General features: G+C 35.5%; 1 protein-coding gene across 3 annotated transcripts in view; it reads right to left on the bottom strand.

The window, feature by feature from the left end:
• Window positions 1-236: 236 nt before the first annotated feature.
• Window positions 237-18071, bottom strand: part of XKR9 (XK related 9) — a 29812-nt gene continuing 11977 nt past the window's right edge. For all 3 annotated transcript variants that reach the window (XM_059874441.1, XM_002692698.6, XM_059874440.1), the window contains 2 exons: window positions 6722-6924; window positions 237-933 (listed from right to left, as the gene is read on the bottom strand). In XM_059874441.1, the coding sequence (XP_059730424.1) occupies window positions 305-933; window positions 6722-6818 (726 nt within the window). In that variant the 5' untranslated portion in view covers window positions 6819-6924 and the 3' untranslated portion in view covers window positions 237-304. The remainder of the gene's footprint in view (window positions 934-6721; window positions 6925-18071) is intronic.

The following is an 18071-nucleotide window of genomic DNA, read 5'->3' as shown; positions in this document are numbered from 1 at the left end:
GACAAATGCCAGTTTTAGCTCAGAAACAATGAGGGAAAAGTTGGAGGCAATTCAATTCTACCTTCTAATTATGAGAATTAGACTCTTTCTTTCAGTTCAGGCTCAAGATGGAAACTTTACAAGCAATAGAGAAAAATTAAATAATAAAAACATTATTATACTCTCTAACATTCATAATTAATGTACTAGAACTGGTCTCAAATTAAGAAAGGCAAAAATAAGAAACAACATACACATACACAAACTTTTTCTTTACTAACCAATGAAATAAAAAATAAGAAAACATATCTCTTAAGTGAATAGCTTATTCCATGAGGAAATGCTTCATTCTGCAATCTCTTTGAATTGGTTTTCCATCAACTTCATCCAGTTTTGTCTCTTCACTTCTGTTTGGGTGCAAAGTCCCATAATAAACAAGAAGAAAAATAATTCCAAGGAGAAGAGAAAGAACTATAGTAATGCTTACAGGTATAAAATAGTCTGCATTAAAAATAGAGAGTGGGTAAAACCAGAACACAATCAATATCCCCAATGTGACCAATACCCTTACAATATAGTAACAAGACATTGGGCATTTGGTATTCTGTCCCTTAATATTAAAAAATGTAAAGGTAAGAATGAATCCAACAACAATCCTGTATAGGATTTCCATACTTGTGGAAACACAAAAATCAGTTTGTTTTTTAAATGCCCAATATATACCTAAAATCCAAAGAAAAAACAGTAGAAGGAAAGCAATCTTAACATTTAAGAATAAAAGAAGCACAACACTCAACATCCAAGATAATAATGTAAACAACTTGTAAAAGAGATATACAAGCTTGGGACAGGGTCCATTAAGGAGGTTTTTATCAGGTAAGGATTTTCTTAAAGCTATTTGATAATCAACAGTCGACCAAGAAACAGCACAGCAAGAGACCATGATGGCTGCATCTACAAAACAAAAAAATTTTTAAAGATGTAGTTATAGGAATAATAATAGCAATATTATTATACACCATACATGTTTTATCTGTATATACACAGGCACAAACACAATTCAGGTACTTTATATATTCATCTCATTTAATCATTTGAAATAGATATTAATATTTCTGTACTACATATTAGGGAATTGAGGCTTAGAGAATATATGTATTACTTGACCCAAATCACACAGCCAGCAAGTTGCAGAGAGGTGAGATTTGAATTGAAATCTGCCCGATTCCAAAGTTGGTGTACTTAACCACTATACCAGACTGTGAATAAATTCACTGGACAAATCTTCTTGAGCACCTGGTACAATGCAAACTGCATACTATGGAAGTTTTCTAAGAGATTAGTTATAGTCCTAGCTTTTCCAGTCTTTTTGACTTTGCCTTGGGCATAAACCTAGTTCACTGAGAAATGGCAGCCAAGAAAGAAAACAGCAGGAAGACAGGGAAGGAGGTTAAATAGAAATTTTAACATAAGCATGAGGTATTAACAGCTCAGTTTCCCATGTCTTTAAGATGATAGATCAAATGAACAAATATGATCTAAAACTTATAAATTTCTATAGGTTTTACATCTTTAGCCCATTTTTTATCCCATCAAAAAGCAGAAAAGCAAGCTAATTACTACTTTGGAAAGATATGTCATTATCTGTCAAAGTTGGGGACCTAAAACTGAAAGCAAAGATAGTGGGGAATTAGAAGGAAGTAATTTAGAGTAGAATACAGAATGCTCATCATTCCCATTTAAGCTCATTGGAGGTCAATATATTAGGAAAGAAAGTCAGATTTAAGACAGATCTATCTATTGAAGAGGATTGTAAATGATTTTGTCCACTCTCCTGGTTTTAGCATATAGCATTCCAGACTGCCCTAATTAGTTGGACTTTTCTTTCTTCTTTAATTCAAAAATATGAATTAAAACATCATTTCCCCTTAACTGCCCTTCAGTGGTGTCCTTTTTATAACTGGTTTTAATTTCTACCAAATCTAGTACATATACTTCCTTTTTAAACATCAATAAATGCCATAGAACTTATAAGAAAAAAGCAGTAGCTTGCTCTGCCCCTTCTCACTTCTCAGTAGGGACCCTCAGAAAAAAACCACTATCAAGTCTTAACATTTCTTCTGACATTATTGCCCTATTTCTAAATAAAACACATACTATGCTGTTTTTTAAATTCATCTACTTTAGACACTGCTTATTGATTTAAAAGCTGCTCAGCCAAATTACTACATTCTGCTTATATTTCTTTTCCTTTTAGAACTTTTTTTGTTGAAGTATTTTATTAATTTTAAAAACTTCCTCAGCTTTACTGAGATATTATTAATATACATGCAAGTTTACAATGTGATGATTTGATATACATATATACACAAAATGATGACCACAATGAGGTTAGTTAATACCTCATCCCCCCATGACATTTTTGGTAGGTCAACATGACAACTTTCAAGTATACAATGCAATATTTTTAAAACATTTCATTATTCCTTACTTTGCTTATTATTTCATGACTCATAAATATTTTTTTAGCAAACTCTTCAAATTAATTAAACTCCCCAGATACATCTATTAGCTTTTTTTAAAATAATAATATGATCTTTATGGTCAAAGGTAGCTGTTGTCAAGGTTTGCTTCCCTGTCTTCCCAGAACTTGCCTTTACCTTTCTTCACTGTTGATTTTGTTTCCCATTATTTCTTTCTTGCTTCATTCTCATGGTTGGATAAAACATTCTCCAGACATTTCTGAGAAAAGCTGCCCTTAAGCTGAACTTTTGAGCATGAATGTCTCTAAATGTCTTTATTCTACCCTCCATGTTTGATATACAGTTTCAACAGAAATAGAATTCAAAGTTTAAAAATGTTTTCCAATGAAAGTTTTCCACTGAAGTCATTTATCTTTTAAATTCTAATCTCAAGTGTTACAGTTAAGAATTTCAAAGCTATTCACTTTCTCTATATTTAAACAATCTTTATTTTCTTTCAAATCTTCTAAAATCTTTAAGTCTCTGAAATGTTATAATGATAGGCTTGGTGTGGGCCATTTTATCAACTTTTCAATCTAGTAACACATGTCCTTCAGAGATACACTGCTTTTATTCTTTGAAGGCTTCCCTAGAAATCACAACCTGTATACTAAACTTATTAAAGTTTAAAATTAATCAAAATTTCTATCTCACAGGAAGATGTATCATGAAGATAATGAAGCTTAAATTTCAGGGACCCATGCTTGCCCAGACTCCTTCCAAGCCTGGCAAAGCCCTGGCAATGTGTTCACTTTGTCATATACTTTTATAAAATTTGGAAAAATAAGATGTTTTAATTGTAATTGCTTAAATTCCCTGTTTCTACTCCTATTTTCCCTCTTACACATTTTCCCCTAAGTGTACTGAAGCAACTGTCATCATTTGGGGGCTCTAGCTAAAAGGAAATTGAGTTGAGAAGAGTTTAGGTTTAGGAGGATTTGTTTATAAAATTTGCTTGGATAATTATGAGTAAGTAACAGATCTAGGATTTTCAAGCAGTTTGCCTTATCTTAACGCGTCACTACCCTGCCATCAACAGGTCTTTGATTCCTTAACATTAAGGCATGATTATCTATCCTTGTCCACCTGACACTATTTGTTTGACATTATTTTCCATTTCCTGCTTACCTACCTGTTTCCAATATACTTTTTCTGCCCATTTTGCTAATCTAATCTGTACATTACACTTTATCCAAACTGAATTTCCTTGTCTTTGCCAAACCATGCCTTTGTTTATGCATTTATCTCAGTATGGAATGACTTTGCCCAATTACATCTATACAGATTATTTTTAACTTCTTCTGATTCGACATTATTGACAAATTATTGAAAAAAACAAGACTCCCACTATTTACTAAATTAGACAACAATAAATTAGTGTTGTCAATTCAAACAGTATTTAAAATCAGTTCAAAAAAAAATCTTGATATACCCTGATCTTAAATCACATTATTGAAAAAATTGGTAGAGTTTGTTTCAAATGTGACAATAATCCAAAAATATACATATAACATTATCAATAATTTGTGAAGTTGAAACTTTTCTAAATTAAAAAATAAAATTTCTGTTAACTGCACTACAAAAAAGATTGAATTTTTCTTTTCTACAGAAATTATAAAATCATTATCAAATCAAAAGCCAATCAGATACTAAAAATTTGTATTAAAGAGCATTAAAATAAGAAAAAGATATTACTTTTCTTTCTATTGTGAAATTTGTGGTATTGGTCAGATTTCTTATCCCTATAATTTGCTATTACTTATTTTTTATATTTTAAAAAATGCTTATTTTCATACCTTTTATGGCCTGAATTATATTCTTCCTAAATTCATATGTTAAAGCCCTAAACCCCAATGTGACTACATTTTGAGATAGGCCCTTTAGGGAGATAATTAAGGTTTGGCAAGGTCATAAAGGTGGAGCCTGAATCTAACAGGACTGGTATCCTTGTAGGAAGACAAAGAGATACCAGCGATCTCACTTTTTCTCCATACACAGAGGAAAGACATGTGAGGACACAGCAAAAAGGTGGCCATCTGCAACCCAGAGTCCTCACCAGAAATCAACCCGACTGGGCCCCGTATTTCTAGTCTCCAGAACTATGAGAAAATATATTTCTGTTGGTTAAGCTGCCCAGTCTGTGGTAGTTATGGCAGCCCAAGCAGACTAACATAATATCTAATTTTGTCTTCCTAATAATATATTCTTAAAAAAAAAAAACTAGGGTCTAATTATTTTACACCTTAAAAAGCCCAGATTCATTTCTGCTTTACCTTTCTCCTGAACTGTATAAGGCATTTAAGACAGTTTAACTCCATTCATCTTCTACCTGTCTTGTATTTATTTCTGTCTTGTATTTTCATTCTTTTCCTTAGCCACATAGTATTATTTTTGTTTATGCAGTCAATTTTCATTTAGAAGTAGGTAGCTTAACTTTTACCCTGAGGAGAGGAAGGGTGCCTTCTGGCATATCAGCTTTACAAGTAGGATTTTCTACTAAATATCCTCCCCTTGTGAGGACCCTGAGTTTTGTTTCCAGTCCTCTGGACTCTGGGAAGCCATCAAAACTGAATCTGCTGTGTATGTTTCTGTAAAACTCCTCAGAGTGTAAATACCTTCACAGTACTACTCAACCCTGCTGCACTCCCACTTTCATGCATATTTTGGCCTGTTGTATCAGATTATTTTAAGCTTTTATGAAGAATTTTGAAACTATATACCCAATTGTTTCAGATAATTTCAGGAGGAGAATTGATTCAAATAATTTAGCCTTTTGGTGGTGGTGGACCTGATTTGAATAACCCAAGTTTTCCATCTGCTTTCCATCTTCTAAATATTTACCGATATTTCTAGTCTGCTATTCTACTCTGCATTCTCTTCGTCCTTATGAGTTTTATTGTTTTCACTCCTTTACTTTCCTCTTTAGCATGAGTTCAGGAAGGAGCAAAATAAAAGAATATGCTCAGTTTTCTCAAGTCGTTTTATACACAAATTGATTTTTTTTTACATTTTGAATTATTCTTCCTAATTATCAAAACATGGTTACTATAAAGATTTTGAAATTCAGAAAAATACAAAGAAGATGAAATAAGTAAAATCATTTATAATCCCACCACACAGAAGCAGCCACAGTTATCTACCAAAGTACAGGTTGTAAGCTCTAAATGTTGATCTTTTAGCTTCAGGGACTATATAATATACAACTATTCTGGGCATCCCAAGGAAAAAGAGATCTCATACGCTGTAGGCTCATTTCAATGTTACACTAACAAATATGAAAATATTAGAAAGGACTACATCTAGAGGGAAACTGGAAACAGGAAGACTGTTTAGGAGAATAAACTCATCTTACAAGAAAATCTAGCATAGAGAAAACTCCAAGGGAGAGGACAATCTGCTACTACTCTGAGGTGAATCCAAAACCACATGGAACCCTCATCACTAATGAAAAGTGCAACTATTTTTAGCAAATAATTAGTTTTTTAACATCTCAAAATAAACACCTATTAAAATATTTTTAATAGAAATATCAAACTGTCCTTTTAAAATTTACATTTAACCACGAGAAAATCTGCTATAAAAGAGCAACATATTGACCAATTTGCAAAGCCAACATTAGTTTTGTAGCAGGTGCACTTGTACACAATGATTCTAATTCTAGGAATTTACCCCATGGATAAACTTCAAACATGCAAAAGGATGCATACATAAGATTATTCACTGCAGAATTTTTTTCCAACAGTAAAATATTAGAAACAACCTAAATTAACATAAAGAAGCTTGTTAGATAATTCAGGATACATCTATAATTGTAAAACTATGCAGATAATAAAAATAAAATGCGGGCACTCTTTCTGTACCAATATGTTTAGATCTGCAAGACATACATTAAGTAAAAAAAAACAACAAAGATAGTTTTCATGTTACCATTCTATAAAAAAAAAGAATAAAGATAGGCTCTGAAAAAAATTTTTTCTGAAAGAATCATTATAAAGCTAATAGTAGTTTCATTTTAGGCAAAGAGAAGAATTGGAAGAATGGGAAGGAGACAGTACACCTTTAAATATTTTTTGATATTTGAACTATATACTTCTTTTCAAAAATAACAAATAACTCTTTAAAAAATGATAAAAATAAATATAAAACCTGCCAAAGAGTTACACAGTTGACATAAGATATCAGTGGCACCCATCTAACACAAAGAATTAAGAAAGACCTACACTGAGTGAAATTTGCTTGACCATGTTCCAGAAAGATGTACAGCTGAAGAGCAAGTTGTGGGCAACCTTCCAGGTAGGTCTCAAACAGCCTTAGCATGCTCAAATCTGTCACCCTATCATTAATCTGTTTTTCCACGAAGTTTTCAGTTTTGCTGCTATACTTGAAAGCCACTTGATAACCTTGTTTCAAGGCAAACCAATACCTGTAAAGTAAACATGAACATTTATCTTCAGTAACAGATTCTTCATGTGTGTTCATATACATAATAATTTTGAAAAAAAAAAGCAATATGTGTTTAAGTATAGAATTTTCCCACAAAATTTATCTGCTACAATTTTGTAAACATTTCATAGTAGTTGTATTGAGATTCAAGACTCCACAATTTTTATTGGATGTTTGATGTGTGAGTGCTAGCACTGTTAAGCATACATGATCTTATTTCATCTTCAAAATAATTATGAGACATGAGTAGGTATTATTCTCAATTAGCAGCTGGGAAAAGTAAGACTGAGAACTAGAATGATATGCTGAAAGATACACAGAGTGTCAGGAGCAGACCTAGAGTCCAAATCTTTATGATTCTTAGTGCTAACCACTACTTTCTGAAAGACAAACTGCAATGTCCACTTCATACAATTTATCTCAATTATAAGACAGATATTAATAATGCCCTTATGAATATGTCAAGGTTGAAGATAAGACTGAATCTTCTTTCAATTTAATCTAGCAAATAATTACTTGACCCTTGAACAACATGGGATTTAGGGACACCAACCCTGTGTGCAGTTGAAAAATTCATGCATAATCGATAGTTGGTAGTTGGCCCTCTGTGTCCTCAGTTCCACATCCGTGGATGGGTAGTACTGTAATATTTACTACTGAAAAGATCTGCATATAAGTGAACCCACACAGTTCAAACCCATGTTATTCAAGTATTAGTATTAGTCTCTGTGACCATCAGCATCCTGAAAAATATATAAAACTTCAAAGACTCCTAAAACATCCTTGCTCGGGCTCTTCTTTACAAGGAATTTTTAAATTAACATGAGTTATCATCATTCAAGTAAAATTAATGACAAAAATAATTGAAACAATTATTTTTAAAATAGCTGAGGCTAGCAATAAGACAATCAGGATTCTAGCCAAAGCTTATCAAAATTCATTTATAATCTGTTTCCTCATATATAAAGTTACAACAGTGATATATATATCCTGCTTCAACCCGCTCTTTCTGTCAATGTTTCCCATTTCAGTAAATGGCACTAATATTCATCATGTTGCTCAGAACAAAATGTGGGAATACTTTCCAATTTCTTTTTCTAACAACTATAAAATTTCCCCAGCAGTTTCTCTTGGTTCTTAGCTCAAACTCCAAATATATCCAAATCTACACACATATCTCTTCCACTGCCTCCATCCTAGTTTAAGCAGCCAATGTCTCTGGCCTGGATTACTTCAATAGCCTCATAACTGGTCTCTCTGATTCTACTCTTGTTCCCTCAAAAGCATCTAGGTTGAACCTGTTAACCATAATCCAGATGCCATCCCTTCAGTCAAAATGTTCTAATGCTTTCCATCATACTTAGAATAAAACACAAAGTCTTTACCCCATCTTACAAGGCCCCCTGTAATCTGACTCCCACACACACTATATCACTGTCTTTCCCTTTCAAGTCTCCCACACTTCCAGGGTCCTATTCGTGCTTTTTTTCCCAACTTAAAGGCCTTGGTATTTGCTACTCCCGCTTGCTGGAACTCTTCTAAACCCCAGAGATTTTACAGGCTTACTCCTTAACTTCATTCAGGTCTCTATTCAAATGCCATGTCCTTACTGATATCTTTCCAGATCACACCATCCCTCATATTCTCTTTATCCTATTATTTTTCTTTATTATCACTTGATGCATTATATATTTTTATTTGTACCTTCTCACAAGAATGAGATCTGCATGAAAGCAGGGACTTTGTTTTGTTAATTGCCATATCCTAAGCAACTAGAATAGTCCTGGGACACAGCAGGCTCTCAGAAAATATTTACTGAAGGAATGAACAAATAAAAAACTCATGACAATTTTTCCATAAAGAGACAGTAGATATGAAAAGGTTTTGAAAAGTTGAAAGACATAAATATATTTTGATTGTAAACATGATGTATACATATATGAATATGCAAAGATTCTTCACCTAGCAAATAAAAGTATATTTTTACCATAAAAGTTTTAGAGTAACATAGTCCATTATATTCCATGTGGACTAGATGCCAGGGTAGAGGGTCTACAAAAATGATGAAGACATGACCTCTACCTTCATTGACCTTACAGCCTAGTAGGAAGATCAAGCCTATAAACTGCTAGCTGCAATAAGAGTCAGAAGAAATAACCACTCAACAGAAATATAAATACTATTGATACATTGTAAAAGCACAGGAAAAAATGATTAACACTGTCCAGGATTTACAGGCCAGATTCATAAGATAATTTGTGTTTGAGTTTTTTCTGGGTATCTGGCACAATAAGGAGTTCCTGTAGGTATATTATGTAAGACTAATAAGCAATACAGTATGTGGTTCCTGTTCTTAAAGGTATCTATCCTTTTAAAGCAAGAAGATAGATACCACTAACTGAAAAACTTGAAAAACACACAAAAATTATAGATACATGCTCAGAGCAAATTAATATAGGCAGCACAGAGGGGGAGAGCTAGCAGAGTACAGTGATTAAAAGTAATGATTCTAAAAAACCCAGGATGCTTGGATTCAAATCCTTGCTCCAATACTTCCTAGTGATGTTTTAGTTTCCTCATCTGAAAAAGGGAGTAATCATCATACCTACCTCATTGGGTTGATATGAGGATTAAAGGAACTAACACATGTAAAATGCTTAGACCAGTAACTGGCACATGTTAAGTGCTATGTCAATGCCTGTTAAAATAAACAAAAAAAAAACAGATGAGGCTGTTCACAGATGTGCACATTAATATTTCCAGGCACTTTAGGGAAGTCCAAATCTGTAGCACTTAGTGGCAAATGTATACAAAGTTCTGCTTATCTAAGGATAATTTCATGCTAAGGGGAGTATGAATATAATTTTTTAATCAACAGGATATTGTTTCAGTTTTATGGAATAAATGATGAAGAGGCCAAAGAAAAATAAACAGAAGGAGCTTTCTTGGCATATTTTACCACAATGTATTATTTTATTTGAGATAAAGAGGCAACAGCTTCTAGTAATGATGGATTTCTTTGCATCAAGCTCACCCTCCTACTGATGACAATGATAAATTATAGACAAAATATTAAAGATAACAAGTCACTAAAGAGCAACCAAAAGCAGGAAGAAGCATGAGGTCACTTAACCCTTGAGAAAAGGGAACCATAACACATGAGAAGCACATGTGGCTTTTCCTCTAATAGCATTGCACAGTCCAACAGCACAAAGCAGACACAGTTCAAGCAGAAAGTCAAATTATTATTGGCTCAAAGAGTCAGAGGACTGAGGTTGAATCTGCCAGAGTGGTTAGAAATTAAGAGGGACCTCAGAAAAGAGGGAGCCACAGAGTAAAAGAAACCCCAAATCTCTATATACTCTCCTTAAATCCTCAGTCAAACCCTTACTATGTATACGTAGGGTGAGACTCCACGGAACTGAGGAACAACGTCTAAACGGGAGCTGGGCAGAGATTTCAGCAGCTATCTACCATAAGGAAGAGTCTGGAGTCTGCAATCCATCAAATTCAAGGAGCTTGGTAAATACTTCAGACATCTCATTGAAACCCCAAAAGGGCCATGTTTTAGAAGTAAAGACCATATTTCAGGTCTGTGAGACTCTCCTTAGGACTAAGGACAAAAGCAAAACAGACCTTCCCTAATAGAGCTTAAACCAAGCCTCTGTAATACATTAAGGTAATTTGCCAATAATTTAGCTATTTGCTTTCTCTTCAATGGAAGATAACAGAAATTACAGTCACTACAAGGTATCAATCACAATGCCCATCACACAATAAAAAAAATTACTTGAGTAAATCTTTTTTACTTGAGTAAAAAAAAATTTACTCTTAATGCAAATCAAGAGTAAATATAACTTATGCTAAAGGAGAAAACCAGGTAATAGAAACATACCAATTAACAGAAACATACCAACAGATGACCCAGATATTGCAATTAACAAACAAAACACAGAGAGAAAAAATTAGGAAAAAAACTAACAGAACCTCGTAACAAAGGTGCAATTGAAGTCACAAAAGAAACAGAGAAAATGGGACAGGAAAAAACAAAACTTTACAACATACTGGCCAAAAATATTTTCCAAAGTTGATTAAAAACAACATAAAGCTCAATAAACACAAACAGAAAATATAAAAAGAAAACAATATGTAGGCCCAGAAAATAACTATATCAATAATTGCAATAATATATGAAATGGAAATAGATTAAATACTTCAATTAATAAAAGACTGTCAAGCTGTATAAAAAAATTAAGATTCAACTCTATGTGATTTGGAAGAGACTCTCTTTATACATCTTGAGCTTCCCTGGTGGCTCGGACTGTAAAAAAGCGTCTGCCTGCAATGCGAGAGACCCGGGTTGGATCCCTTGGTTGGCAAGACCCCCTGGAGAAGGAAATGGCAACCCATTCCAGTATTCTTGCCTGGAAAATTCCATGGACTGAGGAGCCTGGTATAGTCCAGGAGGTAGCAAAGAGTCGGACACGACTTCACTTTCACTCTTTATACATAAAGATACAGACAACTTGAAGGGCAATCACAAAAAATAGTTAGTATGGCTATTACAGTACACCACACAAAATAGATTTCAAATCAAAGAGCATTTACAGAGATAAAGAGGATCATGTCATAATGATATAAGAATCAATTTTTCCAGAACACATCTGAATATACCTAATAATAGAGTTTTAAGACACATGAAGCAAAACCTGTCAAAAGTACAAGGAGAAAAAAATAAATCCACTATCTTAGAGCATTTTAACACTCATCTCTCAGTAAACGAAAGAAAAGGTAGGCCAAAAGAAAAAAATCAGTGAGAATATAGACAACTTTAATGACATTATCAACATATTGCCATAATTTACATTTATAGACCACTATGCTCAACGAGCGGAGAAGGCAATGGCACCCCACTCCAGTACTCTTGCCTGGAAAAATCCCATGGACGGAGGAGCCTGGAAGGCTGCAGTCCATGGGGTTGCTAAGAGTCGGGCACGACTGAGAGACTTCATTTCACTTTTCACTTTCATGCATTGGAGAAGGAAATGGCAACCCACTCCAGTGTTCTTGCCTGGAGAATCCCAGGGACAGGGGAGCCTGGTAGGCTGCCGTCTCTGGGGTCGCACAGAGTCGGACACGACTGAAGCGACTTAGCAGCAGCAGCAGCATGCTCAACAAGGGGCTTCCCAGGTGGCTCACAGTGGTAAAGAATCCGCACACAGTGAAGAGGTGTTCAATCTCTTGGTCAGGAAGATCCCCTGGAGAAGGAAATGGCAACCCACTCCAGTATTCTTGCCTGGGAAATCCCACTGACAGAGGAGCCTGGTGGGCTACAGCCCATGGGATCTCAAAAAGTTGGACACTCAACAAAAGCAAGTTACAAATTCTTTTCAAATGCCCATGGAATATTCACCAAGTTAGACTCTGTGCTGGGACATGAAATAAGTCAGGTAATTAAAGAAGACTATAATCATACAAATTATGTTTTCTGATCAAAATAAAATTGAATGAGAAATCAACAACAGTAACATATCTAGGAAAATCCCCACATATTTAGGGATTGAAGGGCCCAGACTCTCAAGTTTCATATATATTGCACCCTAGGAAATTTGAACATTACCAGATGACCTCTCTCTGCTGCTGCTAAGTCACTTCAGTTGTGTCTGACTCTGTGTGACCCCATAGATGGCAGCCCACCAAGCTCCCCCATCCCTAGGATTCTCCAGGCAAGAACACTGGAGTGGGTTGCCAGTTCCTTCTCCAATGCATGAAAGTGAAAAGTGAAAGTGAAGTCGCTCAGTCGTGTCTGACTCTTGGTGACCGCATGGACTGCAGCCCACCAGGCTCCTCCGTCCATGGGATTTTCCAGGCAAGAGTACTGGAGTGGGGTGCCATTGCCTTCTCCAAAAGAGCTTTAAATAGAAAAATAGGTAAGGAAAAAATGTTCAACTATTTAATGCCCATTTAAAAAATTAGGGGCTTTCGCAAACCCGCCTGCAATGCAGGAGACCCTGGTTCAATTCCTGGGTCAGGAACATCCGCTAGCGAAGGGATAGGCTACCCACTCCAGCATTCTTGGGCTTCCCTTGTGGCTCAGCTGGTAAAGAATCCACCTGCAATGTGGGAGACCTGGGTTCAATCCCTGGGTTGGGAAGATCCCCTGGAGAAGGGAAAGGCTACCCACTGCAGTATTCTGGCCTGGAGAATGCCATGGTCTCTATAGTCTATGGGGTCACAAAGAGTCTGACACAACTGAATGACTTTCACTTTCACACTTTAAGAAACCCCTTAAAGAAGGGCCTAGGGACCTGTGGAGGAATTGAAACTCTTCTCCCATTGTACTCTCTTTCACACAATTTGAACTTTTTACCAGCTATTTAAAAAGAGCGATAATAACTTCCATATTGTAAATAAAACAAATTCCTTTCATATATCCATCAAAGGAAAAAATCTCCTTTGGCAAAGAAAAAGGTATTATCACAAGTCATACATAAAATAGAAATACAGAAGTGTCATATAATTTATATTCTGGAAAATGAATCGTTCTACTCCACAGACCACTAAGCAGTAAGAACACACTTAGTAGCAAAATACTTATACCGAATAAATAATTTATGTTGACATTCCTTGTCTTTCATCTACCAACAAAAACTCAATTTATCTATTCTGTAGGGAAATGAATCTGTAGTTTAGCATATTTCATGTTTTTGCATACTTAGTTTAGACAAATCCTTGGATAATTTGGCCACTTTTAAGAACTGTTTTAATTTCTGCTTATTTCACACTATTCATGTCTGTTTTGGGCCACTTCCTGCACCAAGAAAACACAAAGAAAAAGAAAGACAAAAAGAGGAAAATGTTTATTTATCAAGTATCTGTTTAACAGTAATAGCAAACCTAATTCAGTTTTTCCTTTTCTTCTTTAATTATTTTAATAGGTAAAATATTCACATAAATCAAAAATCAAAAAAGAAGTTACTAACTTTTTGAAAATACTGACAGGGAGGCCTGGCATGCTGCAATTCATGGGGTCGCAAAGAGTCGGACACAACTGAGCGACTGAACTGAACTGATCCCACTCCTACGACCTAACTACCCAGTCTTCACCCTCCCCCATGACCATAAGAATTCATGGTTACTCGTTTCATGTATACCCTTTCCAGAGTTTCTTTCAGTTCAGCTCAGTCGTGTCTGACTGTTTGCGACCCCATGAATCACAGCACGCCAGGCCTCCCTGTCCATCACCAACTCCCGGAGTTCACTCAAACTCGTGTCCGTCGAGTCGGTGACGCCATCCAGCCATCTCATCCTCTGTCGTCCCCTTCTCCTCCTGCCCCCAATCCCTCCAGCATCAGAGTCTTTTCCAATGAGTCAACTCTTCGCATGAGGTGGCCAAAGTACTGGAGTTTCAGATTTAGGATCATTCCTTCCAAAGAACATCCAGGACTGATCTCCTTTAGAATGGACTGGTTGGCTCTCCTTGCAGTCCAAGGGACTCTCAAGAGTCTTCTCCAACACCACAGTTCAAAAGCATCAATTCTTCAGTGCTCAGCTTTCTTCACAGTCCAACTCTCACATTCATACATGACTACTGGAAAAACCATAGCCTTGACTAGACGGACCTTTGTTGGCAAAGTAACGTCTCTGCTTTTGAATACGCTATCTAGGTTGGTCATAACTTTCCTTCCAAGGAGTAAGCGTCTTTTAATTTCATGGCTGCAATCACCATCTGCAGTGATTTTGGAGCCCAAAAAGACAAAGCCTGACACTGTTTACACTGTTTGCCCATCTATTTCCCATGAAGTAATGGGACCAGACACCATGATCTTCGTTTTCTGAATATTGAGTTTTAAGCCAACTTTTTCACTCTCCTCTTTCACTTTCATCAAGAGGCTTTTGAGTTCCTCTTCACTTTCTGCCAGAAGGGTGGTGTCATCTGCATATCTGAGGTTATTGATATTTCTCCCGGCAATCTTGATTCCAGCTTGTGCTTCTTCCAGCCCAGCATTTCTCATGATATACTCTGCTTATAAGTTTTAAATAATCAGGGTGACAATATACAGCCTTGACATACTCCTTTTCCTATTTGGAACCAGTCTGTTGTTCCATGTCCAGTTCTAACTGTTGCCTCCTGACCTGCATATAGGTTTCTCAAGAGGCAGGTCAGGTGGCCTGGTATTCCCATCTCTTTCAGAATTTTCCAGTTTATTGTGATCCACACAGTCAAAAGCTTTGGCACAGTCAATAAAGCAGAAATAGATGTTTTTCTGGAACTCTCTTGCTTTTTCCATGATCCAGAAGATGTTGGCAATTTGCTCTCTGGTTCCTCTGCCTTTTCTAAAACCAGCTTGAACATCTGGAAGTTCAGAGTTCACGTATTTCTGAAGCCTGGCTTGGAGAATTTTGAGCATTACTTTACTAGCATGTGAGATGAGTGCAATTGTGCGGTAGTTTGAGCATTCTTTGTCATTGCCTTTCTTTGGGTTTGGAATGAAAACTGACCTTTTCCAGTCTTGTGGCCACTGCTGAGTTTTCCAGATTTGCTGGCATATTGAGTGCAGCACTTGCACAACATCATCTTTCAGGATTTGAAATAACTCAACTGGAATTCCATCACCTCCACTAGTTTTGTTATTAGTGATGCTTTCTAAGGCCCACTTGACTTCACATTCCAGGACATCTGGCTCTAGGTGAGTGATCACACCATCGTGATTATCTTGATTGTGAAGATCTTTTTTTCATCGTGAAGAGTTTTTTTATGCATATACAAACACATGTAAATATGCCTTTTCATCACCTTTTAAAAATAGACTGTATTATATCATACCTGTTGTCTGTACCCTGTCTTTTCACTTAAAAGTACATCCTGGAGATCTTGCCATTTCAGTATATAAAGTACTTTATCATTCTTTGTAATAGTTATTGTAGTATGACATTGCATAGATATACTATAAACTCTATCAACAGACCTTCAATTGTTTCCAGTATTTTGCTGTTATAAACAATACTACAACTGAAAAGCTATGCATATGTCATTTTACATGTATGCAGGTATGATAAACCCAGAAAAGGAACCTCTGGCCTAAAGGTATGTGCACCTGAAATATGCTCAAACTGTTTATGAACTGGTTATGGATTGCATCAATCCATACTCCCATCAACAAAGTATGAGAATACCTGTTTTCCCATACCTTACCACGAGAGTGTATTATCACTTGGATTTTCACCAATCTGGTAGGTAAAGTATTTCAGTGAAGTTTTAATTGGCAGTTTTTAAATTATGAATGAGGTATAGTATCCTTCAGACAACTTAAGAGCCATTTGCATTTCCTCTTCTCTAAAATATCCTCATTCTTTTCCCCATTTTTCAACTGCGAGGATGACCTTTTTATCTTTGACTTCAGAAGCTCATTAAATATTAAAAGACTAGGTCTTTTTCTATTAAAAATTACAAATATTTTCCCCTATGAAAACTTTTTTGCTTTGCTTTTATTTGTTGGGATTTTTTGTTTTTATTTATTGTGTGCAATTTTTATTGTCAAATCTATAATTTTTATAGCTTGGGGATTTTGAGTTATGGTTAAAAAGGCTCTCCATTTCAAGGCTATAAAGGAATTTTCCTATGTTTTCTAATAGTACATTTCTTGTGTTAAATATTTGAGTCATTTAAAATTTATCCTGGTGTCTGGTATTTTACCTAGCTGTATAGTCTATAATATGCAACCTTAAATTATCCCAACTCTAAACTGAATCAAAACTTTTACTGTTCTTATGTTGCATACACTGGTTATTACTTCCTCTTATTTCCATTCTAGTCAATTTCTACGATCTGTGGTCTATTCATTTAAATGGCAAATGGGAAAAAAAAATCTGTTTTCTTGTCCTTGTGGTTTGGGTTTGGTGTTGGGGGTTGCAGGTGGGTGGTGCTTAGTGTCTCTCTGGAAACAAAATTCTTCCAGTTTATGCTTTCAGATTTTCTTCTGATTAGGAGGAGTTAGTGCCCATGTCCTGTCATATCAAAGACTGAGAAACTGAAGACATAAACTGCAACATTTTAAAACTCTCCCAATATTGTACCCATCTCTATGTTTCTACCAATATATTTCTAAAGATTTCACCTTCATTACAAAACAGGCTAAACTCTTTTCAAGATCACATACCATGCTAGAGCATAAGCTAAGTATGACCTTTGTGTGAAGGTCCACTTATAGTTTACTTATTTTTTCCAAATGACTATCTACTTATTCCAACATCTCTAATTACTAAGCATAAAAATCAGTAAGAACGTAGAATCTCCATTTCATGTACAAGGGAATTCCCGTAAAACTATCAGCTGCCTTTTTGATAGAAATTCTACAGACCAGAAGGCAGCATATAGTCAAAGTAATGAAAGGAAAAAAACCTATAAGCAAGAATACTCTACTCAGCAAGGGTATCATTCAGATTTGAAGGAGAGATATAAAATTTTACAGACGAGCAAAAGCAAGAGTTTAGAACCAGTAGGCCAGCTTTATAAAAAATGTTAAGGAAGCTTCTCTAAGCAGAAGAGACCACCACGAGAAATATGAAAATTATGAAAGGAAGAATCTCACTGGTAAAGGCAAATATACAGTAGAGGTAGTAAATCAACCACTCATAAAGCTAATAGGAAGGTTAAAAGACAAAAGGAGTAAAATCATCTATATCTATAATAAGTATCTAAGGAACACACAAAACAAAAAGATCTAAAATATGAAATCAAAAACAGTAAATATGGGTGATGGGAAGCAAAAGTGCATGGTTGTTACAAACTGTTAGAACTTAAAACATTATCAACTTAAAATAATTACATATCAGTATGATAAACAGATTGTTGACTTCCCTGGTGGCTCAGGCAGTAAAAGCATCTGCCTGCAATGCAGGAGACTGGGGTTCGATCCCTGGGTTAGGAAGATCCCCTGGAGAAGGAAATGGCAACCCACTGTAGTACTTTTGCCTGGAAAATCCCATGGACAGAGAAGCCTGGTGGGCTACAGTCCATGGGGTCGCAAAGAGTTGGACTGGACTGAGCAACTTCACTTTCACATGGTAATAACAAAATAAATATCTATAATAGAATCACAAAAGAAGGGAAAGAAACCAAATCAT

Source organism: Bos taurus, chromosome 14 (genome assembly GCF_002263795.3).
Source record: "Bos taurus isolate L1 Dominette 01449 registration number 42190680 breed Hereford chromosome 14, ARS-UCD2.0, whole genome shotgun sequence".
NCBI classification, from domain to species: Eukaryota; Metazoa; Chordata; class Mammalia; order Artiodactyla; family Bovidae; genus Bos; species Bos taurus.
Note: the sequence above shows the minus strand (reverse complement) of the source record. Positions and strands in the feature narration are given on the sequence as shown.